Source organism: Diabrotica undecimpunctata, chromosome 4, assembly GCF_040954645.1.
Source record: "Diabrotica undecimpunctata isolate CICGRU chromosome 4, icDiaUnde3, whole genome shotgun sequence".
NCBI lineage: Eukaryota > Metazoa > Arthropoda > Insecta > Coleoptera > Chrysomelidae > Diabrotica > Diabrotica undecimpunctata.
In genome coordinates, this window is record NC_092806.1 from 34,546,897 (window position 1) to 34,571,646 (window position 24,750).

The following is a 24,750-nucleotide window of genomic DNA, read 5'->3' on the forward strand; positions in this document are numbered from 1 at the left end:
TTAATGTGTACCTTTTACTAAACAATTGCTAAAATTTCATTATTTTCATAAAAATGGTAGTATAAAAAATGACAGCGACATCTTACAAAAGACTCTATAAGCTTAAAGACTTGTCATATTATATGATTGCCCTCTCCCACTCCCAAGATTGCCTTTTATGACTCTCAGAACTAAAGATAGATGGCAGCAAAGTGACAGAAGCTAAACAATAACAATTCATTTATTTTGTATTTTTGTATCCATATTGTTTATCTACATACTTACAAATAAGTAGAGTATTTTTTTTGATTAAATTATTTATTATTGTAATCCGATTAAAACTATTAGTGAGAAAAATTACACACGTCACAGATTATCTTAGCTTTGACCTTGAAGTCAGGCAAATGACCAATATATCAAAATATAGATTTTACTGCTTAAAAGATGTAATATTTTATCTCAAAAATCATTAGGTAAATATAAATATCCCACCTTCCAACAATATTAACACCAGTGCATTAGGAAATTACTACCTGTCGCCTTGTACTTTAGCATTAGTATTGATCAAAATGGTATTTAAAACCGGGTTAAGACTCCTTTCAAGGATAAACCAATCAACGATTATTTTCAACCAAGCAAGAATGATGAGCGGAAGCCACAGTAACTTCATTTTCAGACAGGTAAAATCAAAAGTTAAATAAACATTCAGATTTTAACTTTCTTTGTTTTGTTTACAGTTGTTCGACCATGTTAGCAGCACGTACACATATCTGTTGGGCGATGCTGTTAGTAAAGAGTGCATTATTATCGACCCGGTTCTGGAGCATGCTAAACGAGATTTCCAATTGACGAAAGATTTAAATTTGAATTTGATTTATGTGGGTAAGTGGTTATTTCCTACAGTGGTTGTTTATCAAAGCTGTGGATTTCTGTGAATTTTTTGCAGGAAAATTATTTCAGTTAATAACGTTGAATTTTGCTCTTGAGCTATTTGTATTGTAGCATTTTACTTTTTAATCACTATGTTTTCTGGGAATTAATTATACTGATGTTTGGAATAATACCATAGTATTTTTACGTTTAACTAAAAATACAAAACTACATTTTGTGATTAATTCTCCGAAAATATAACTCGATGAATAAAACACATGCTGTTTACTTATGCTGAATCGATTAACGTAGAACTTATATTTTATTATCCATATTTTATTGAATACCTAATTACGTAAATAAAGTATACAGAAGTAGGAAAAAAGTATAATACAACTTGGCAAGTCTCAGAGGCCCATAGATTGGAATAGTTTGCTACAATTCTGTTTTTTTTCTGCCAAGACAAATCTTTTTCACTTTGCAACAGTTTGCAGATCACTTTTGCACCCTTGAAGTCATTTATTCTTTTTCACTTCTTTTCACACCTTTGAGCAGAGTTTTTGTGCCATTCTGTCCTTAATATTCTTCCTCAGTGTTCCAGCCAGCAGAGTTTTGTGTTTTAAATATATGGTTAATTTTGGTATTCCATAACTATCTTTAGTTTATGTGTTCGGTCATCTCTCATTATTCCCACTTTACCTCAGGCGAATATTTCTTTCTTCTGATCCCCAAGATTAAATTCAGTTTTTAGTATTCGCACATTGTTATGTTCCATGTAACAGAGCTGCTTAAATTACAGTTTAGTAGGTATAATCTTAGTTTTGCTGCGCTCGAGACTTTTCCGATGTAACATTTTTTTTAGTAATATTCATTTTCAGTAATAGTAAATATATATGTATAATATATGTGTTTGCTCTTTAATGTCTTTATTTCCTATCTCCAAATATAGTGTAGTGTTCATTAATCCCTTTTAATTAGTTAATACTCCCGTTAGTTCATTTCTGATGTTTTTTTTGCGTTGCAGAACATTAGTAGTACAATATAGCACTAGTAGTACTTTTCGTTTAGGAGTAAGAGTATTGGCAAGCTAGCCGAAGATCTGTATCCCGGCCAATTTTTACGAGGAAAATTGAAACGATATCGAAAACTGAGGCAAATGTTTCTTTTAACGGACCACAAGCCTTGGAAAAATTACAAAGATTTCTCAGCTAAACTATAGAAAGTATTTCGAGAGCGGATACCTATAAGAATAGATTGCTGTTATCTATGTGAGTGATTTCAACAGTCCCCACGAAGCTTGTAACTACGCCGGTAATGAACACGCGGGCAATTCCTTTTATGATTGGGCATAAGTCAACAACCTCCAGCTAGTTTTTGATCTAAAAGACAAAGGCCCGCCCGAGGAAGGGATTATATTTTGTAAGTCGAAATAGAGATCAACCACTTCCGTGCTCAATATTGACCTCTCTTCCTGGAAGTGGATTATTATACAGCGAGTTTTAAGAACTAGAAAACTCTAATCGTCTAAAGAATTCTTATAGCTTCTTAAAAAAAAAGGAAGCACAAATTGACGCATAAAACTGAAAATTTAGACTGCAGACATTCTAGTAGAAATGCTTGGAGTACGTGTGGTGGACAAAATACTAATAAACAATAAACTAAGTTCAGTTACTCAGAAAAATGATCAGGACCAGAACAGTAAATATATCCATGAGCTCATTCCATAAAGCACATATTATTTAAGTTAAACAAGAACTTAAACTTCTTAAAAAAGAAACACAGGACATCTACTATTATAGTAAAACATAACTGCTGGAAAAATATGATGACGACACTACTGAAGATCACTACTAGAGATCAGTAGAATAGACAAGATTATTATTACTATTAAAAAAGAGGATGGAATAAGTCACTAGAGGGAACAAAGAACATAATCCTAGTGGCATACGTCACTAGGAGACAAATATAGACAAAACAACCAGCAGAACATTAAACAAGAGTTAATTATCAGAAGTATCTTCTTTATGTGCCGTCTTCTACCGAAGGTTGGCGACCATCAAACGATAGGTTTTTCTGTTTTGTGCCGCATGTATTATGTTCGCAGCTTCTGGTATTTGAAACCATTCTCTCAAGTTTCTCAGCCAGGATTTCTTCTTTCTGCCCAAACCTCTTCTACCTTCTTGCCTTCTACGATAAGCTGTAGCAGACTGTACTTATCATTACGGAACACATGGCCCAGGTATGACGCTTTCCTCCTTTTAACAGTTGTTAACAATTCCACCTCTTTACCTATTCGTCTTAATACGTGTTGGTCACTCTGTCTGTCTAAGGTATTCTCAGTATGCGTCGATACAGCCACATTTCTAGAGCCGCTAACTTCTTTATAGTTGCTGCTGTTAACGTCCACCCTTCAACTCCGTAAAGTAGCGTAGAGAGTACGTAGCATTTCGTGGCGCGCCATCGGAGGTTAACGCTTAGGTGGCGGTTGATATGAGCTTTCTCATTTTGATGAATTTGGATCTTGCTATTTCAATTCGGATCTTAATCTCTACGTCTGGTTCCCACTTATCATTTACTGTATATCCCAGATATTTAAATCGGTGTACTCTTGCAATACGTTCGGCTTCAACATTCAGATCAGTTGAATGTTCTTTTTACTGATCAACATAAATTTAGTTTTCTTTCTATTGATCTTCAGTCCAAATTGGTTGCCAGTTATATTTACTCTATTTAGCTCTATCACAAGTATATTAATATTATATAAATTTATAAGCAACTCTTGTTTGACAAGCACCTAGGTAGTTAGAGTATCGTACTAGAATTTGTTCTACATGTTTGTAGTAGGATCTTAGTTATTTTGACTATCTTTTAATATGGCACTCTAATAATTTTTCTTGTCCCATTCCAATTTCAACAGATTAAATACATTATACATTTCCTTTGCTCTTCATACTAATGCATGAAATATAACAAAGTTGTTTTTATTTAAGTCCTTGAGATATTATTACTATCATCATTAACCAGAAGTAAAAAAAAACCTATAAAAACTTACCGAATTACCTATAAAAACTGACCACACATATCAATATTTTTTACTAGACTTTGCTTTCATTGCTAATTTTTAAATAAGCATCTGTACATTGTATTTTAACGTGATTCGTATATCGGCGTACCATTACTTTCTGTTATGTTGGTTGCCTACATCCGGGTATTCTTTAAAACTTAACAAGAGACTCAAAATTATTAAAATACTCATATTGTACTATGATAGATTTAATAAATAACAACTGGTATTCTTAACATATTACTAATTTGATTAAATATCCCAGAAAGCTACAAGAATCATTTTAGAACAACTTAAAATAATGTTCACAATATTCGGACTTGTAAAGGGAGGAGAAACACAGGGGAAAATCTAAATCTGCTACAACCAATCAAAAAGGCAAGCGATCACAACACCCTCATGTATACAGCTTATTATATGATGTTACGTAGATTACGAAAAAGCGTTTAATAACGTCTAGGGGCTTCTACTGTGGCCAATAATGATTAACATGAGTGAGTATCCGCAATATCTGATCAAATTGATTCAAAAACGAAGGGATCGTGAGATTATAAAATATTTTTTCTACTATAAAAGCATGATGTTTATGAGTGGAACCAGGTATTTTAAATTGGCATTTGATAAATTAAAGTCAGGGAGCAAATATTAAGAATTGATATATCCAAGACAAAAATAATGTATTACATGGGATTGGTAACGGGATTTAAAATTCATGGTTCAATTTATTTATATTTTTATTAATTTCTTTAATTGTACAGTAAATAAAATAAATAAAAGTGTGCTGCATGTCCTCGTAACTTGCCCTCTAGGTAGAGGAGAGTCCTCTAATATTGGATACATTTTTTTCAACCGCTATTTTTTACAAAAAATAATTTTAATTTTGTTTTGTTCTTAGCAATTTGCTGGTATAACTGTGTAGGTATTATGTTTTGATAGGATTCAAAATAATTCTAAAAGTTACTTTTAGGCTCGTAACTTCCCCTTTAGGTAGAGGAGAGTCCTCTAATATTGGATACATTTTTTTCAACCGCTATTTTTTACAAAAAATAATTTTAATTTTGTTTTGTTCTTAGTAATTTGCTGGTATAACTATGTATTATGTTCTGATAGGATTGAAATAATTCTAAAAGTTACTTTTAGGCTTTGGGTTATAATAAAATTTTAATAAAAAAACCAAAATTAGACAGTTTGCAAAATAGTCGCCGAATATTGAATAGGATACTCGAATGTACATGTACCATGTAAACATTTTATTTGTCATCTATACAAAATTCGTAAATAAAATTATTGTTGCATTCAGCTACACCGCAATCTTCATTACATCATTTGTATGATGATCCACGTCATCTTCAGAATCAACAAATGGTGTTTCTTGCTCAGACCCTGGTAAATTCGAAGAAACGACTTTTCTTCTCTTTTTGTTTTTGGATGTAATTTTTTGCTTGAGTTCTTTGCGTAAATTACTGTCAGCTTTTATGTTTTCTTTAATTCTTTGCATGCATTAGAGTCAAAATTTAAAATCTTCAATCCAGTAATTAAAGCAGCTGTACCAGAGTTCTTTCTTTTAATTCCCGATGGACCAGGTAGAACAGGTAAAGGCTTTAGGTCAGTTCGTTTTACAAAGGTGCTTATTTTATTAACTGTAGTATTTATTCCACAAACAACGTCTTGTAAAATGATCATTTGTTTTGGTTTCTCAATACTATTTGGAGATTTATTTTCATTGTTACTATTGTCATCAACAAGGGAAGTTTCTAAATTGTCATGGCTTGCAAAATCTTGGTCACAAAACAAATCTCTATTAAATGTCATAATGCCACATTTTTTAAAACCATGCAAAGAAATGTCCATTGATGCTATCCTTGAATATGCTTTTCCAAACAAATCCGCAATCTGGTACGGTTAAATTGTTCTTCCAGGATTATTTCTTAACCAGTTTTCGATTTGTCGGCAATAATAGGTCTTTAAAGGCTGCATGTAAAGGTTCTATCTTATGAGTTGAGTGTGGAGGTAGGCATATTAAAATGGCTTAGTATAGGAAGTAAAATGATACATCCAGTTCCTAAATAAGTAGGATTGAATCCACCCAAAAGAAGGATGACATCTTCTAATTGGTCCAGGAATTGTTCCATCCATCAGGTCTGCATTCAAATTTTTTCTCGGAAAGATCATCATTGGGGACTGTAATGCCCATTTGCATTCATATATATTACAACTGTGATAAACGAACCTCTTTCCGAAGTTGTTAGTGCTCCAATCTGTTTTTTTTCCTTTTAAGCCTATAACTTTAGTATGCTTGTGTTGAACTGCTTTTATTTCAGACTCGTCAACATTATAAACCCACTTGGATTAAATTTTATCTTTTTTAGTTCTGGTTACAGAATATCATAAAATTCCTTAATATTTTCTTTAGTAAATACTTTGATTCTAGCTGCAGATACACCTTGTGGCGTTCGAAAATAAATATTCTTGTTACGCTTTAAAAAATAAATTCCTTAACTATTTTCCCCCTACAGAAGCCTTCGCTTTAGAAAATAGATGTGGCAAATTGTTGGTCAAAGCTACCTGAAAGGCTAAACGGCGAATATATGTTGACGTTAAACCATAAATCCTTTCAAATTCCAAGCAGTATACAACCAACTCTTTTTCTAATGCTTCGGGAAGAACTGGCTTACCACCTACAGTTGATTTTTTGTTTTTCGACGTATCTCAGTGAGTTTTCTTTGTTATAATAATATTCTATTGTTCTGGAGCTATTTTCTTGTGACATTTTAAAGTAATTACTAAGTTTATAATTTAACTTATAAGTTTATTGACGTTTCAATCTCCACTTTGGAAATCGTTCTCAAAATACAAATATTAATAAATTAAACAAATTTTGTTTTTTGATACTTGGTGAAAAATTCTTCTAGTACTTTAATTTTATCTGACTCATTCTGTAACAAAAACGTTCTTCAGTATAGATACATAAAATCGTTCCTTATATTGGATATCCAATATTGAGAATACTGTTATGTCCAATCTTAGGCACAGTTCTAAATAGCAGGTAAGAATTTTTCCAAGATAAACAGATAAAGATTTCATTAATAAAACTATATAAATATATCAACGTTAACATGCATTACAATACCGATTAAAAACATTTTAAGTTTTTACCTTATTTAAAATATTTTCAGCACTAAAAATCGTAAACACAAAAAATTTAGGGATGTGCGGTGCAATAAATTAGCAAGTATGCTAATATGGTTGATCTCTAGATTCTACAACGACTTCTATATTAAGTTTTGAACCGTAATCTAATCTTCAATGGATATACGGTACCTGTTATTCCATTTGTTTTTGAAATATTTAGGTATCCCTATCCCTATCCTAATATTAGGCGACTTTCGATTGCAATCTTCTGAACGCATCATTTTTCAACTATGGAGTGCTAATTTTTCAACACCTCAAAGTGACCGAAGTTTTTGATAAATACAATTATCTACATGTTCATGTTGTTGAAGGATTCTTGCTTTGTTAATATGGTTTGAGCCGGCATGTGGTGCAGGACGATTTTTGTTCACAACTTTTGGTTTTTCTTTTGACTGTTTAATAATCCAGTAGGGCACATAATTTATTTTTTTTTAATTTCGCTCGGATCTTTCTATTGTTTTTGAACTTTAGGAGAGGTCCCGACGTCTTTGTGAATTATACAGCTAGACGAACTCACCCACTTTGAAGCTTTCATTCGTGGATCGAGAATTATATTGATCTTTCATTATATCGTGGATATCTGGATATATTGTCGAGCAAGATCGTGGATGTTGTTAATAATTAACTCTAATTTCATTTAAAACTGATTGGTAGGCCATCAGGAACAAATACTGTTTATAGTATCATATGTTGCTTTGAAATCTATAATTAACAAACTTATGTTTATTTCATATTCGTAGGCAGTAGTCATTACTTCTTTTAACAGAAATATCTGGTCAGTTGTTACCATATTTTTTCTAAATCCTGCTTGGTAATCTCCAAGTACGTCTTCTGACAAATTTTTCAAGGTTTCTTTTAATAACTTCACCAAAACCTTATACACTATGTAGTTTAAAGCAATTCTTCCATCATCTTTCCTTTACTCCATCCTGTGATCTTTTTTTTATATTGGTTGTAGCTTTCCGTTTTCCACTTTTGTCATATTTGCACTTTTACTCAAATGATTTTAATTAGTTCACATACTTTGGTTTTTATTCAATTTCCTTGATACTTTTCCGCTGTTACTTGACTTTCACCAGGGCTCTTATTGTTTTTAATTTTTCCATTTCCAATATTATTTCATTTTGGTTTGGTTTTTCTATATCTAGGTCATCCCTTTTATGTTCTGTGGTCTTTAATATTATTTTTTTTCTACATTCAGCCCTTCGTCAAAATGTTCTTTCCATCTATTAGTTGTTTCATCCGCATTACCTATTAGATCTCCGCTTTTTTTTTACTTTTATAGTAGCTTGTCCTATTCTTATAGCTACGTTGTATTTTCTTAGTGCCTCTATAAAAGTTTCTTATTTCCTTTCTTCTATACTTCTCTTCCATTTCTTTTAATTTTCTTTATATCCTCTCTTTTTCATTCAGAGTGTTTTTTTCGTTTTTCGCCCCTGTTCTTTATATTTGTACTTAGCTTCCTCAGTTTGTATTTATTTTATCGGAGTAATTTCAAAGTTGTAGTTTCATTTTACATTGGTTATCTACCCAATCATATTTTCGTTTGGTCTTCTCTTCCGATAATCACTAATAATTTCTTTTCACATGTTTTCTACATCTTGTGATTCCGTCTGTCTATAGTTCGTATTAATGTATCTTTCGTACTTTTTTCTTACTTCTTCTTTTTGTATTTTCTCCATGTCGGGTTTTACTATGTTATTATTATACCATTTTTCTTTCTTTCTGGTAATTAATATTTTATATTAGTTACTAATGAACTAGAAAATGATCAGAATCAATATTGGCTCTTCTATAACTTCTCACATTTCGCATATAAGTTCGCATATGTTTGTATATTTAGTATATATTAAATTTTTTATAATAAAGGGACATAACCATATCCAAAATGTGGACCAAACCATCCAAAAAACAACCACAGCCAGAGCGGCAATAAGAGGACTCATAAATCATCAACTAAAACGAAAATAAGACTGATTAACAGCATCGTAATTCCAATAATAACATATGCATCTCTCGGTGAGGACGCATTAGTAAATCAAACAAAAAGAGGATACAAGCAGCACATAATAACAGCCTCAGAGAAACGGTAAATATACCCCGATACGTTTCTGAACGTTTTCTGTTCAGAGAACTGAAACAAGTAAGGGTGACAGACACGATGGAAGAAAAAGCCAGAACAAAGTTTGCTGAGCTAGAGAACCACCCAAGCCCGATACTGCGAGAGATAATAAGATATGAGGCATTCCATCGATGGAAGCACAAAATACCAAAACAGCAAATCCTGTCCAACATATAAAGTCTAGAAAATCGTAGCTCTATCAACAGAAGACAACTCAGCACATAGCACTGGCAATTTACTTTTCAGACATCTCTCAAAAAAAAATGACTAAAAACTTTAAACGGCTTCGGCTACCAAAAAAATTACAAAAATACTAACAAAAAGGCGAAAGCCACCAAAAAAATTATCAAAAAACCCTAAACACGGGCACGAGAGGCCCACATCCTCGAGCGCCAAGTCGAGCAGATTAAAACAAGTTCGTTCGCGCTTAACTCGCCGTTGGGTCGTACCAACCGTGTCGGTTTATTATATGTAGAAGTTATTATGGAATGAAAAAGATCCAAAATATTGTATCTTAAAAATGTAAAACAAATAATTCTGGTTTAATTAGGAAAAGAATCATGAAGAAGTCAGTGGCAGACATAAACAAACGTTGTATCTACAAATATAAACATTCTTTATATTGGTTCTTCGGTATCTATTATATCGATAATCTTTAAACCATAAATATATCCAGAATTTTTGCAGTGTAGTTCATAAAAGTCCAGGCGGATAGCTCCATCATTTTCATAGTCATAAACTTTGGCCTCCAATAATAGAGCCATCAAGAGAATCTCTAATAAAAGTTTTTATATTTCAGTCAATACTCATATGCATGCCGATCACATCACCGGATCAGGATATCTGAAATGTCTAACAGGATGTAAAAGCGTCATTTCAAGAGCTAGCGGAGCACAGGCGGACATATTCGTTGACGAAGGAGATTTTGTACGATTTGGAAATCATAAAATTAAAGTTCTGAGCACTCCCGGCCACACCAACGGATGCTGCTCGTTTTATTGCCAGGAACAGGTGAGACATATCACATCATAATCATAAATTTTCTGATTTTCTCGCTTTTATTTTAAAGATTTAGAAATTTTTCAACATCAACACGTTATACAGACGCGTTGATTGCATGACATATGTCATGAAGTTTGTTATGTCTGTTTTACAATGTCTCATTTTATTTATTAAATTGTATGAAGGGATTATCCCTATCTGTAAGTTAATCTTATTTATTATTTGCTTGGGTTCTTTATTACTGAGTGTTTTCATCTACTTTAAAAACATTATCCAGGCTGATATATTTTATATATATTTACGAAAACAACGGACAAGGTAAATATGTTTTTTAAAGTGTATAAACTGTTAAATTTATAGATAAGCTCTTTTGGGCTTACCATCGGAACTATTTTCAAGTCAAAGTACCAAAATCTGGGAGACTTCTCAAATATTAACTTGATTGTTGAAATTTTACCTAAAAGTTCACCTAAGCCTAATTTAAAAAAATGTTCTTCCCCTAAATAATAAGTTTACAACTGACAAAATGTGAGACAAATAGTTTTGTTTCAGGTCGTTATTGTTTCCTGTCTGTGAAATATTTTAATTAAAACTTTATACTAAGGGTTTAGTATTTATTTTTGTAACTTTTGGACGTGAGCACTAGTTCTTCCTGCAAGGTCTTATCGTGGTGTTTACTAAGACGCAACTGATTGTTGTTGCCTAAGAAGTATTTCAAAATGTTACCAGTAGTTGATAACATTATGGGTATGAATACTGTCCATTCTCTATTGTCTCATTATTTATATTTCATGATCTCCATGCGTGGCGATTTTCTCATTGTATTTAATGCGCAGGTTATTGCGATTAGATATCGTCACATCAATAAGCGTTGTTTATCCAGTTAGATTCTTAACTAATATGAAATCACTAGTATGAAAATACTCCCCAAAGATCTCCTAAACTAAAAGATACTTAAAATAAATAGAATAGAATAGAATAGATAAAAAGAAAAAAAAATATTTAAAAACACGACATGAAGAATCAAGAAAATTGGACAAAAACAACGAAGGACCATAAATTCTGAAAAACATCTGAAATTTATGATACTGTAAATTAAAATTCATGCTACTACCCAAAAACCCAAACCCCCAACAATGCAACGAGTTCTGTTTGATAGGTCTTATGAGTTATGCAGTAAAAGTCCTATTAAAAGTCTTACATAACCGAATCTATAAAACGTGCGAAACAATCATTTTAGATGCTCAGTTTGGATTCAGAGCCGGCATCGGAACGAGTGAAACCCTTTTCAGTTTACTAGTTCTAAGGGTATCAAAAGAGGGATCTGAAGGAACTATTTAAATGTTATCGAGCTCTAGGTGACCCGATACGTTGAAAGAATTTTCTAACGCATCTGGATGTTTCGAGCAGTTTCGCTTTTTACACGGTCTTATAAAGATATTTTACTAAGACCTAGCTGTATGATTTATCTAGGAGGTTTTTCGCAATGGCATCGGTAGTAGGATAGAGAAGATAAGATAATGGTATCTCAGTGTTGCTCTAAGGTATCTTTTCTGTTTTTTAGTTTAGCATTAAGACTCCATTCGTTAAAACCTGTAATTTCAACTTAAATATTTTAACTTTTGTTTTAAGAGTGACTTTTTTTCCTTACGAACATTATCCTCTCTTTTTACCGAAAAATACGATGGCCATGTTACCATGGCCATCTAATGATGGTTTCCAATAATCGTAACGTTTTAGTTCTTTACTCCAAATTTCAGTATTTTGGTTGGGCACACTTTTCTCTTCGAAAGCTTCTGATTGAAGTTTTTAAACATGTTTTTATGTACCGAGGAGTTCGCCCGATCACTCAACGCTTCCACCCGAAGAGCCAGTTTATTCTGAGAGTACTTTCTCTTATATGAGTTCTTTTCGCTTTGACTATCTTTGACCAATGAGCTTTGGAGTCTCATTGTTAATTGCATATTAAAATATAGTAGTGAAATAGTCACTATAAAAATCAGAAAGCAGATTTAGGGCTGTGGAAATGGATTTTTGGAGAAGATTGCAGGAAGATCGAGATAAGTAAGGGTAAGAAATAAGAGGATATGGAAATGATTCATGGCAATCAAACGCACAATAAAAGAGCATAGGAAAACCAAACACCTAAAGTGCAATGTACAAAGAATGACGGAGGAAAGAATACCTAAAACAATCCTACCGTGACAAACAAAATAAAAAAAAGGTTGAGATTGGTATCGGAAAGTGGCGTACGTTTTAAAAGACATTTGTTTATCATTAGTCCCGGTGCTAGGGTATAAGGAGCCTGCCTGCAAAACAACCATAGGCGTCTTTCGGTTTTTTTTTTTTAAATTTAATTGTATTTATTTAATCTTTTGCCGCTCATTTTATGATAATTGAATGTAACACTATTAGATAATGTTCTTTTAACTGTGTAGTAAGCTAAAAAACCTATTCTATAATACTAAGCACATAAAACACTAAATTGACAAAGCTCCTAATAAACTAAGTTTTATGTAAAATGTTTATTTTACTACAAATCATTCATTTACGCTCCTAACTGCTGACACCAAACCTAAACAACGTGCAAAGTTGTTTGTTTTTTCAAACATAATATATTTACTAATAAATTTCATTACTACAGGGTACGAATTCTATGCGCTGTATATTTTTTTGTATATTTTACGTGTGTGGGTTGTACAAATAACAAACAGATTATCGTATTACGACTGGAATTGAGACATTTAAAAAAATAATTTTTTATTTTACTATTTTATGTAACACTAGCAGAAGAAACAGCTCATTTTGGCGGCCCCCAAACAGGGGCGCCTGCCTTCAGTGCATACCTTGCAGGCCCGTTATCGCCGGCCCTATTATCATCTTTCTATACGCTGGGAGTTAAAGGTGGACCCTATATTTGACCCTGGCGTAATTAGGGTCTTATATATCAAGGTAACGTCAAACTCTTCAATAGCAACAATAAATTTTGGGTCATATTTTTATGTTGTGTTCATTTTGTTCCCACAAATCGTTACGAAATGCTGTCAGGCATGACAGGACGCCCAAGGCTGTATTCACCTATAAGCAATAATGCATCCTGTAAGTTCGTTAGCTGTCCGGGGCTTCGATTAGGCTGCACTTTTCCCCTGTGCCACGTATCTCATGGGTACGATAGTGTTATACCTTGGGATTGGGAAGCGCAATAATCGGAGTACAAATTTCGCTGTTGGTGATTTAATTATGCTCCGACTGTAGTGATTTTCTGATTCACGTCTGTCCTACACTTCTATATACCAAGATGTTCCCTGTTAGTCACTGGAACCCTTTGTGTTAGGGATGAGGACTTCTTTGCTCAGCCTATCTTTGCTCAAACTAGTATAGTTCGCTAAGAGTAAAAGATCGTCTGCGTATAGTTTTTGTGAAATATATACATAATTGAGATTTATAACTTCTTTGCTTATCTATTTAGTTTATATCTTAAAGATCTTTGCTAGCCGATCCATCAGTGTGATGAAAATTAGGAGACCTATCATTTTTTCCTATTGTATTCTCATTTTGGTCAATAATTCTCCAGATGAGTTGCTATTTGTTCTTATCATATTCTTTGCATCCGGATACAGACTTCTGTATTTCAATTGACGTAGTATATTATTAGTATCCCCTCTTCGTTTTAATCCTTTCCATATTAAATAGCTAGATAGGTTGTGATAGAATAATAAAGATTTGATCCATAGTATTTTTGTTTGGTCGAAATCTAGATAGGTTATTCTTAAGGGTGGTTTAAACGATTATCAAAAATCTCACTTAATAACCTAATCACCTAACCTAATTTTGTGACACAATTTCACATTTTATCACATATGCTATATTTGTATGGTGTAGATGAACATGCTAGAAAAATGTCTGTAGTAAACTTGCTGGCACTGGATAGAGCTGACTGTCGAAATATACCAAGAAAGGTCAAGAGGCAATTATAGGGCTGTAGCAGCATTGATCATGATGAAGCTTTATTTATATACTTATTTTATAATTTAAGTATTCGGGAACATTTTATTAACGACAAAATGTATGGATTCACTTAGTAAGTCAAATAAAATATGTTGATTTTTATAAAAAAATACACAATTATAATTATCTTTTATATCATTGAATATATCTCTTATATTTTTATATCTTTTATATACCATATACCATCTCTATATATCTTTTATATACCATTGAATGTTTCAATCAGGCATGACACTTATGTCTCAAACATAACTTTGAACGAAAACGGTTCCATAAGGATTGTTCAACAATAATAAGAACAAAAATATTGGAAAACCAAAAATTTCGTAAAAAAAGACATCAAACTTGTTCACCTCAAGACAAAACCAAATTGAACAGAATGTGTAGATAAATAAAAGAACTACTGAAGCAACATAGCAACGCCAATTTTCAACATTACCTAGAAAATCGGACACCTAACCCAGATAGTGATTATTCATTATGGAAAACCACAAATAAGCTGAAGCGACAAAACGAAATCCCACCTATCAGAACAGAAGATTTAAAATGATTAAAGATAGATCAGGAAAAAGCAGACGCTTTCGCAAAACACTTAGAAAAGGCATTTCACCGCTAACAAACAGGGCAAATGAAGATGACAACATCTATGAACATTTAGACAGTTCTAATCAGATTAACCATTCACCCAACTCCTAACGAAATAAAAAGTCTAATAAAAATCTCAATAAAAAGAAGTCGCCTACCCAATCTACCCAGAAAAGGAATAGTAAATCTAACACAAATCATAAACTCGATACTAATAACAGACTACTTTCCTGCACAATGGAAGTTAGCAGAAATCATTACGATTCCAGGACCAGGAAAACCTTTACATGAGATTACATGCTACCGACTCAGCAGCCTATTACCAGTTATGTCCAAAGTCGCAGAGAAAGTCGTTGCAAGTAGACTGAATATTGAGATACAGAACAACAATATTATACCCAACCATTAGTTCGTTTTTCGCCAAAATTACTGCACAGCTGAACGAGTGCATAGGGCGGTAAAAAAGATACCCTTCCAGGAAAAGAGCTTTTGCAATGCAATTTACCTGGATGTAAGTCAAGCATTTGGCAAGGTCTGCCATCAAGGATTACTATTCAAACTGAAGAAAGCGATATCTCAGCCGCTATAACATAAATAAGGAGTCCCGCAAGGTAGTCTCTTGGGACCAAGTCTCTACACAATCTTTACATGCAACATTCGCATATGACGCTGCAATTCTGGTCAAAAGCACAAATCCCGTACAAGCAGCTGAAACAACAAACCATACATTTAATTGAAATATGGGCTAAGAAATGGAAGAGAAAGATCAGCGAAGCAAAATCAGTTAACGTGGTATTAACTAAATGTCACAAAGAAACACCAAATATCCTAATGTATAACAAGAATTATCCCAAAAATGGTACCGTAAAATATCTTGGATTACACCTTGACAAGAGGCTAACATGGAAGACACACATCTGGATAAAGAGCAAACAATTAGGAATAAAATGAAAAAGACAGCAAAGATTTGATTTCACGCACAAAGCGTCTATGTATCTGTTGATACGTATTTCGACTTAATAAGTCTCATCAGAACAGTTATTCATAGGCGTTCTCAACGTGAAAAATAAATCTTTTCTGTCTTTTAAGAAGCAACAATAAAATGGCTTCGTTATAGACGCAATAGCGACATCTAATAGAAAAATCCGTAAAATAGTTTCGAAACAAATTCAGATTTCTGCTTTAATCTGAACCTTCTAAAAATTGCAAGGTATAACAGACGTTGATAAAGATGTTAATAGGGTCATGGGGAATCTAAAATTTGCATTCCACGACATGTCTATCAACTAAGCAGAAATCCTTAACGAATTTGTTTCTTGTACTCATACAGAGTAGATCCGAATAAAATGAAAAAGACGGCAAAGATTTGATTTCACGCACAAAGCGTCTATGTATCTGTTGATACGTATTTCAACTTAATAAGTCTCATCAGAACAGTTATTCATAGGCGTTCTCAACGTGAAAAATAAATTTTTTCTGTCTTTTAAGAAGCAACAATAAAATGGCTTCGTTATGGACGCAATAGCGACATCTGATACTACTACTGCAATACTACTGGTTTCTCGGCCGAAAATCCACCTTTTCATTATCTAACAAAATATTAGTGTATAAAGCAATCATCCCGCCCATCTGGACATACGAGATTGAACTGTGGGGAACTGCAGCAGATAGCACATAGCAATACTAGAGCGAGTCCAATCATAAGGTTCTTCGTGCCACCACTAATGCGGCGTGGTTCATTACAAATGCAGACATTTACAGGGACTTGAAGATCGAAACAGTGAAGCAAAGGATTGTTAAAAGCAGTCATAAATGTTTTAAACGACTGGAAAACACCCCAACGCAGTAAATTAATTGGACAACTCCTCACACTAAATAGATTAAACAACAGATGTCTTCTTGACTTTCCATTTAGAAAATAGGTGTCTAGACTTAGTTTTAGTTATTAGTAATAAATTTACTAGCAGTTAGTAGTCATTGGACTAAAACTCTTGCTTACATATATTTAGTTCTATGTTTTTATCAAGATAGAATCCATTTATTCTTATCAAAATATTCTAACTTGTACTTAAAGGTTTAGAGATTATAAAGATTTTTATAGAATTGCTATTCATTTAGTAGTTTTTTAGAAAAAAAATCCCAAAAATTACTAATTAAAGCATTTTTTTCAATAAAAAATTGCAAAAAACAATTTCTGGCCCACTTGGAAAATTTAAAAATACATTTGAACTTGAAAATTACAATTAATTAATGTTATTAATATAAATTTATCAAAATTAAGGTAAAATCGGCTGATCATTACCCTTCAGCCTTCACTCCTTTTAATTAGTTAACCAGTGAGGACAAGCACTTAAGCGGCACTTGTGCTGCTGACCCCCTTCAATAGGCACGTGTGCCGGGGTTCGGGCGATTCCACTTACTTGCTACATGTGTACAACCGCTCAATTAACTTACTAATTGTATCTACCAACGATTTATATGAAAGAAACCTAGGTCGGCGCTTCTTAAAGATATGCTATAAATACAATCATCACAGGTATAATTATTATTTGCTGTAGTTTGCAAGTGCTTACGAAAAAGAAAATATTTTTCTTTTACTTCTTCAGATTCCTTACTGTGACGGCTATTAGGGACCATCATTGTCATTAGAGGTTTTATAATATAAATTGATTCAAAAAAGAGTTCCAAAATAGCATAAGTTAGCTCTACTACTCTACTGTCTTAGGTTTCTTGTTTAGAATTAAATTTTACGTTTAAGTGTAATTTCTTTAATAGTCATGATTGATCAAATTTGAACATAAAAAAGTGAAAAATATATCATCATCATCAACTAGTATCTAACGTCCACTGCTGAACATAGGCCTCTCGCATGCTTTTCCACTTAGTCCGATTTTGCGCTATCGGAATCCAATTTGTAGTAACTCTTTTTATGTCATCTGTCCATCTCGTTGGGGGTCGACCTCTATTTCTGTTAGCTTGTATTCGGGATCCATTCCAAAATTCTTTTTGTCCACCGGTCATCAACTGATCTTGCTACATGACCTGCCCAGTTCCACTTTAGTGTTGTTATCCTTTCAATAACGTCTGCTACTCCTGATCTTTTGCGTATAGTAGCATTGGGTATTCTATCACGTAGAGAAATCCCTAACATTATTCTCTCCATTGCCCTTTCCGCAACTTGTAGTTTACTCACTGTTGTTCTTGTGAGTGTTAGGGTTTCTGCGCCGTAGGTCATCAATGGAAAATACACTGATTAAATACTTTTCTTTTTAGACACATTGGAATCTTAGACCTAAAAATATCCTTCATCTTTCCAAATGCAGCCCAAACGAGGTTTATTCTTCTTTTTAGCTCGATTGTTTGGTTGTCTCGACTTATTCTGATCTCATGTCCCAAGTATTTATAGCAGTCAACCTGGCTCAATATCTTTGTCTTCTACTGAGATGTTTTTGTTGTGGACTAAATTTGTCATAAATTGTGTTTTTAAAAAAATTATTTTAAGACCAACTCTTTTTGTGGCAGTATGGAGTTCTTGGAGCATTATCGGTGCCTGATCAAAGCTGTCTGCAATAAGAACGATATCATCTGCAAATTTAAGGTTATTTAAAACTTTTCCATCTACATTGACATGTTATACTGAGCTGTTATACAGGTATAGAGGACATCAATAGTAGGTGAAACACTAATTGGATAGATCGTGAATATATTCGGAATGCCATTCGACGAATACTTTTTTCCTAGTTACGTCAAATTTGTGGCATCTGTCTTTTATTCATTCTAGTATACATTTTATTCGCTCCGTGCGTGACCATGGTAGGGGTACTTTGAAACGATGCCAGCGTGCGTAGCGGCGAAATATGACAAAATTGGCCCTACCTTTTTACGCATAAATTTTATCAAAAATGTGTGCAAATATATATTGCGTATTTAATTGTGCTAATAATAGCAAAAATAGTAAGTGTAGTTTTTATAGGTTCCCAAAGATTACATATAAATTAGAGAAAAGAAAAAGATGGATCCGTGCTATTAATATGAAAAAGTAAATATCACATAACTTCATTTTTATGCAATTTAAATAGGAAAAATATAAATAATTTAACTTAACCCTTATCCAGAAAAGGTGTGTCCATCGGACACACTTATAGATACGTTACTGTATATTTTAAAAATCGTAGTATATTATTACCTCAAAAATTACTTTTGTTGGCTTTAAAGTAAACTTATTGGAGACAACAACTAAATATTTTAAGCTAATCAAAATAAAATATAAAAAAATAAAATTATTTTTACTGACGTACCCGGACAGTGCGTGTCCGTCGGACACAATTTGCTATTCGATGCGGTTACGACACTGGTCATCAATATTTATTGACTGTCGGTCACGTGAAGTACTAAACAAGCTAGGACTAGTTTGACTAATAGTAATTCATAAGTAAGTATAAAATAAAACGTAGATTGAGACTAGTATACTTCATGATAAAATTTCAGCTCTTGAACAACACATCAGAAACAGTCAACCAGAAATGTGTGTTGCTAAAGATAAAACTGAGTGGTGATCACAACCCTTTCCGACTGGACGAATACGAGTTCATAATTTAGTAAAAGAACCACTACACAAAGTTCAACTTCCAAATGGAACACGCATTGAAGACCCACTAGACACATTTCGCTTATATTTGACTGAAAATTTTGTGGATGACATTGTCCCTTACACCAATGTAGAGGCTCATCCTGTATTGCAAAATAAACCATGTAAGTCCTACGATAGAATTGAAATGTATGCTTTCTATGGTCTCCTGTTTACCGCCGGGCATCTGAAATCAAACTGTGCAAGTTATATGAAGCTTTGTGGAATTCAATTTATAGACCACAGATTTTTCGAGAAACTATGAGTATAAATCGGTTTAGAGATTTTGCATTTTATTCGTTTCGACGACAAAACGACAAGATCCAAATGACGTAAAAAAGTTAAACTAGCTGCTATACGGGATATATGGGATCAAGTACTAGGAAATTTGAAAAATCATTATTTGCGAGGACGAAATATAACAATCGACGAGCAGTTGATTCCTTATCGTGGAAGATATCTGTTTAAACAATATATTCCCTTAAAACCCGACCAGTATGGAATGAAAATATGGTGGGCATGTGACTCAGAAACTTTTTATCCTCTAAATGCGATTCCATATCTCGGCAAAGAAGGTAATCAAGTAGCTACTGGTTTGGGACGTAAAACCAACAGAAACGCAACATGTGAGAACTATTTTACGGACTTAGATATTGCTTATAATATCCTATCTAATGGTTTAACAATTGCTAGCATAGTTAGAATATGTTTTCTAAAAGTTTATTCCTTCTGATTTTCAACCATGTAAGAACAAGGAGCCATTGTCTTGTACATTTGGTTTTACAAAATAGGCAACATTGGTATCATACGTGCTTAAGCCTATGAAAACTGTCATAGTGTTGTCAACAATGCATTACTCGAATAAGATTAGAGAAGAGATAAACCATAACCCAGAGATTATAATTCTCGACTATAATAAAACAAAAGGTGGAGTTGACTCGTTCGACCAGATAGTGGATCAATATATGTGCAAACGTAAAACAAACCGTTGGATTTTCGCATATTTTATGAATATGTTAGATGTATGCTGTTCAGCATCTTATGTTATTTGGATCAACCCGCATCCAAACTGGAACATAAAAAGACATGACATAGACAAAAGATGTCTATTCATAATTAAAACAGCAGAATAACTTATAAAGCCCTATATTATCCGCAGATCTAACGTAGGACTGTCTAAATCAACTAGATTCCTTATGGCGAACTTTGCAGGAGAAGCAACTGCCACAAGTGCACACCTCAGTCAATATAGAAAAGAAGATATTACTTATGTCCATTAAAAAAAAAATCAAGAACAGAAAAAAAAACTTGTAATAGTTGCAGCAAGAACGTTTGCAACGACTACAGCAGTGTAAAACATGAGTGTATTAGTTGCCTAAGAAAGTAATAAAATGTCATATCATTGTAGATACTTTAGAATTATAGATTAAGATTTGCGTTGTTTTTTTATGTTTTATAGACCAAGCACTCACTAATTATTACTTTATTAGCTAAAAATAAAAATTTAAATGAATTTTCACATATTTTAATAATTATAACGTGAAATACCATAATATTGTTACACTGTGTCCGACGGACACACTCTGTCCTACTACGTCAGAAAAAATAAGTGTCCGGATGAGGGTTAAATGATATTTTGTAAGGCTTCAAGCTAACTGCAGAGTGCCTGATGACTTTAGCTTTTATATTATAACTTTTACTATTACTGTTTTTAAATATATGCTCTTTCACGTGAAAAACTTGATTTGTCAGTACTAGATTTTTCCCCTTCTTTTCCGTTTGTGGTTGAAAATATATATTATGATGAATTTTGAGAAACCCAGTTTTTAATACTACATTTATTTTGTACATAAACTAAAAAAATATAATTAAATAGTTAATTATTAATAATTGTCAATTTCGCATGTATTTAACAATGTCAAACATATGTCATATGTTTAACCTGAAAATTGGTAGGTCCAAAACTGTCAGATGAAGGCGGTAGGTGTCGCGTCAGTCACGCACGGAGCGAATAGGGCTTTTAAAGTATACATTTTTTAAAAGACAAATTTATTTAATGTGTTAGGTAAAAAACTGGATACTTATTACTAATTCTTGGAGGTGACGTTCCGTTTCTAACCGTCGTCGTTCAGGAAGCACAAGTCCGTGCGATTATCTACTCATTTGTAAATGAAAACGTATGCGTTTTCTTAATTTGACATGGGTCGAACCTCTAAGTTCCAAGAGTAAACTATATCAAGACCTTTTATTACCTCTTAGGCCTACTCCTGTAAAAGATCGTGTCGGAGATCGCATAAAATTATCATCAACGCAGAAAACCGCTTTTAGTGTTCCTAAAATAACACCTATCGGGATCTAGGACAGTTTTTATGTCCATGAGGTGGAGCAAAGATTCAAGGTTTTCCTTTAAAGAAGATATAACCGAGATGGAAGTTTGAGACATATATCTACATATTTTAAGATTTTTCTTACACAAGTATTTTAAGCGGAGTTATACATACATACACACATCTGACATATATATATATATATATATATATATATATATATATATATATATATATATATATATATATATATATATATATATATATATCAAATATGGTCAATCAGTTTTATAATAATTGTTCTTGTGGGACTGATTATCGGCCGACTAAAGTGGAACAGAAAACAAAAGGATATTGCTATTTTACCATTTTAATGAGAAATGTTTCGTATATGAATCCATAGAGATCATTAGTTGCAATCTACGAGGGTGGATTGATATAAAACTAGCCTTTGATAGAAAAAACAAATTTTTTGGAATTAAATCGATTTATTTCTCAACATAGTCCCCTTTTAGCTCGATACACTCAGTAAGACGATGTTCCAATTTTTTTATCCCATCCGAACAGTCCTTTTGCTCGAGCTCTTCAAAATAGGCCGAAGTTTTAGCGACGACTTCATCATCGGTTTGGAAACAGGAAAAAATCGCTGGCGGCAAGGTCTGGGAAATACGGTGGTTGTTCAACCAATTCATAGCCCAATTCGTGTAATTTTGCCATGGCGACGGTCGATCGGTGAGCCGGTGCATTGTCTTGGTGAAAGAGCACTTTTTTGCGTTCCAAACCGGGGCGTTTTCGACGCAATTCGGCATCAAATCGATCCAATAATGCTGCGTAGTAATCACCATTGATTGATTTTCCTTTTTCCAAGTAGTCGATGTGGATGATGCCCTTCGCATCCCAGAAAACAGTCGCCATCACTTTGCCGTCCCAATGTGCACTCTTTGCCTTCTTCGGCGGCCTTTCGCCGCGTTTGAGCCACTGTTTCGACTGTTGTTTGGTTTCCAATGTGTAATAATGTACCCAGGTTTCATCAACGGTGATAAATCGGCGAAAAAAATCCTTCGGATCGCGCCGTATCGTCGCCAAAAGCGTCTCCGAAGTGGTCACTCGTTTTTGCATTTGATCGATTGTCAGCAAACGCGGCACCCATCGTGCGGATAGCTTTTTCATGTCCAAATGATGGTGAATGATGTTGTGTACGCCTTCGTAGGAAATGTTTAGGACCTCTATTAACACGCGGAACTTAATTCGACGATCTGCCATAATCATGTCATGGACTTTGTTGATCATTTCCGGCGTGGTGACTTCATTTGGCCTCCCGGGACGCTCATCATCAAAAACACTCGTACGACCACGAACAAATTCAACTTTCCAAAATTTTACTGTTTCTAACGAAGGTGCAACCTCACCATAAACTTCGTCTAGGTCGGCTTTGATTTGCACATTCGTTTTCCCTTTTTATGGAGGAACTTAATCACCGAACGATACTCGATTTGTTCCATTTCTCCGAAAACACAAAATTTGCTTGTTTTTGACGGCTGTAAAAACCAAACTAATTGTTTTTAAAACTTAAAATTTTGACAGACGTCATGTCATGAATGGCAAATGTCAACACCGAAACCAATTCGGTATCAAGTAACGCCATCTATCAAATGCTAGTTTAATATCAATCTATCCTCGTACAATTAATAATGTAAGACAAGAAATAGAGAATAGTGCGTGATATACTAACGAGAACATGTAGCTGAACTAATTGATATTTATTTACTTTAATGTTGAATAACTTGAGAAAACAATTATAAAAAGTTTTATTTTTTCAAAAGAAAACACTAGAATCACACGGATCCAAAAAATACTATAAAATTTTAAATTTGTATTGTTGATATATTATAACAGCGTGTCTACGTAAAAGTTAGACATACTTCATCTAATTTACTTACCGTTGCACGTCATCCGCGTCATAGTCCGTGAGGTCACATGATACAAACACGAAATATTTAGGCGGTAGGTTTGTTCTTTTTTAGAATCACTGCCGAGTACACTGGCATTACAGCCACTAGACATATTTTATTATATACGCGTAGAAATAATATTTAAAGATTTCTATTAATGTTAACTTAAAGAAATACACAATAATATGTTTCATTTAATTTGTATAAATGCATTATAAAGCGTTTTTATAAAAAACATTTGTTCGGAACACACTGTAACTGTAATCGAACGAAGGTGATATGTTGGCATAAATTGGTGACACTTATTTGACAGTTGCGGTGTTGACACTTTTTGTACTTTATTATTTTGAATTTTAAAGTGTATACCTCTTGTTTTATATTTTTACCTATTTAATAAAATCTGTTCTTTTTAGAACAAAATTTGTGTCTTTTATTTAAAAAATGCCAGGTAAGAATTTAAATCATCGTTGTAAAGAGATGGTAGCTTCCTTGATATTTATGAGCATTAATTATGTGATTTGATTTAAAATGGATTCAGGATTTTTTTATACTTTGGCAACTATGTCCACTTCGATCTCTGTCAATGATAATGACGTGCAACGGTAAGTAAATTAGATGGACTGTATATGGGAAACTATTTTATTATTAATTTTATGAAAAAATTATTATTCATAAAAAGCTCTGCATCGTCCAAAAATCTAAGTAGCCACCATCAGATATAAAATTTTATTAATTTTATACGATGTATGTCAAACAATATGAATTTCGCTCAAGAGTAAAGTACCTTTATTTTTCACAATATCGAAAATTGTTATTATGAGAAGTTGTTTGGAAAAAATATGTGTAATTATGTAATTACATCCTTCTAATTGGAAAAAAATTTCAAATTTTAATATAGGTATAGGTATTATACCTACTTGAAATTTTCGCTGCAGCTATATATGTGCTTTCAGTGGTTTTGCCGGTTTAACCCAGCGTTGAATAATTTTGGTTTTGAGTAAAACCATTATTTTCACGACGTT

At 33.2% G+C, this 24,750-nt stretch overlaps 1 protein-coding gene across 1 annotated transcript in view; it reads left to right on the top strand.

The window, feature by feature from the left end:
• Positions 1-236: 236 nt before the first annotated feature.
• LOC140438210 (persulfide dioxygenase ETHE1, mitochondrial) overlaps positions 237-24,750 on the top strand; it is a 97,921-nt gene continuing 73,407 nt past the window's right edge. Inside the window, exons 1-3 of the mRNA XM_072527921.1 lie at positions 237-659; positions 717-861; positions 10,027-10,238. Of these exons, the coding sequence (XP_072384022.1) occupies positions 549-659; positions 717-861; positions 10,027-10,238 (468 nt within the window). The 5' untranslated portion in view covers positions 237-548. The remainder of the gene's footprint in view (positions 660-716; positions 862-10,026; positions 10,239-24,750) is intronic.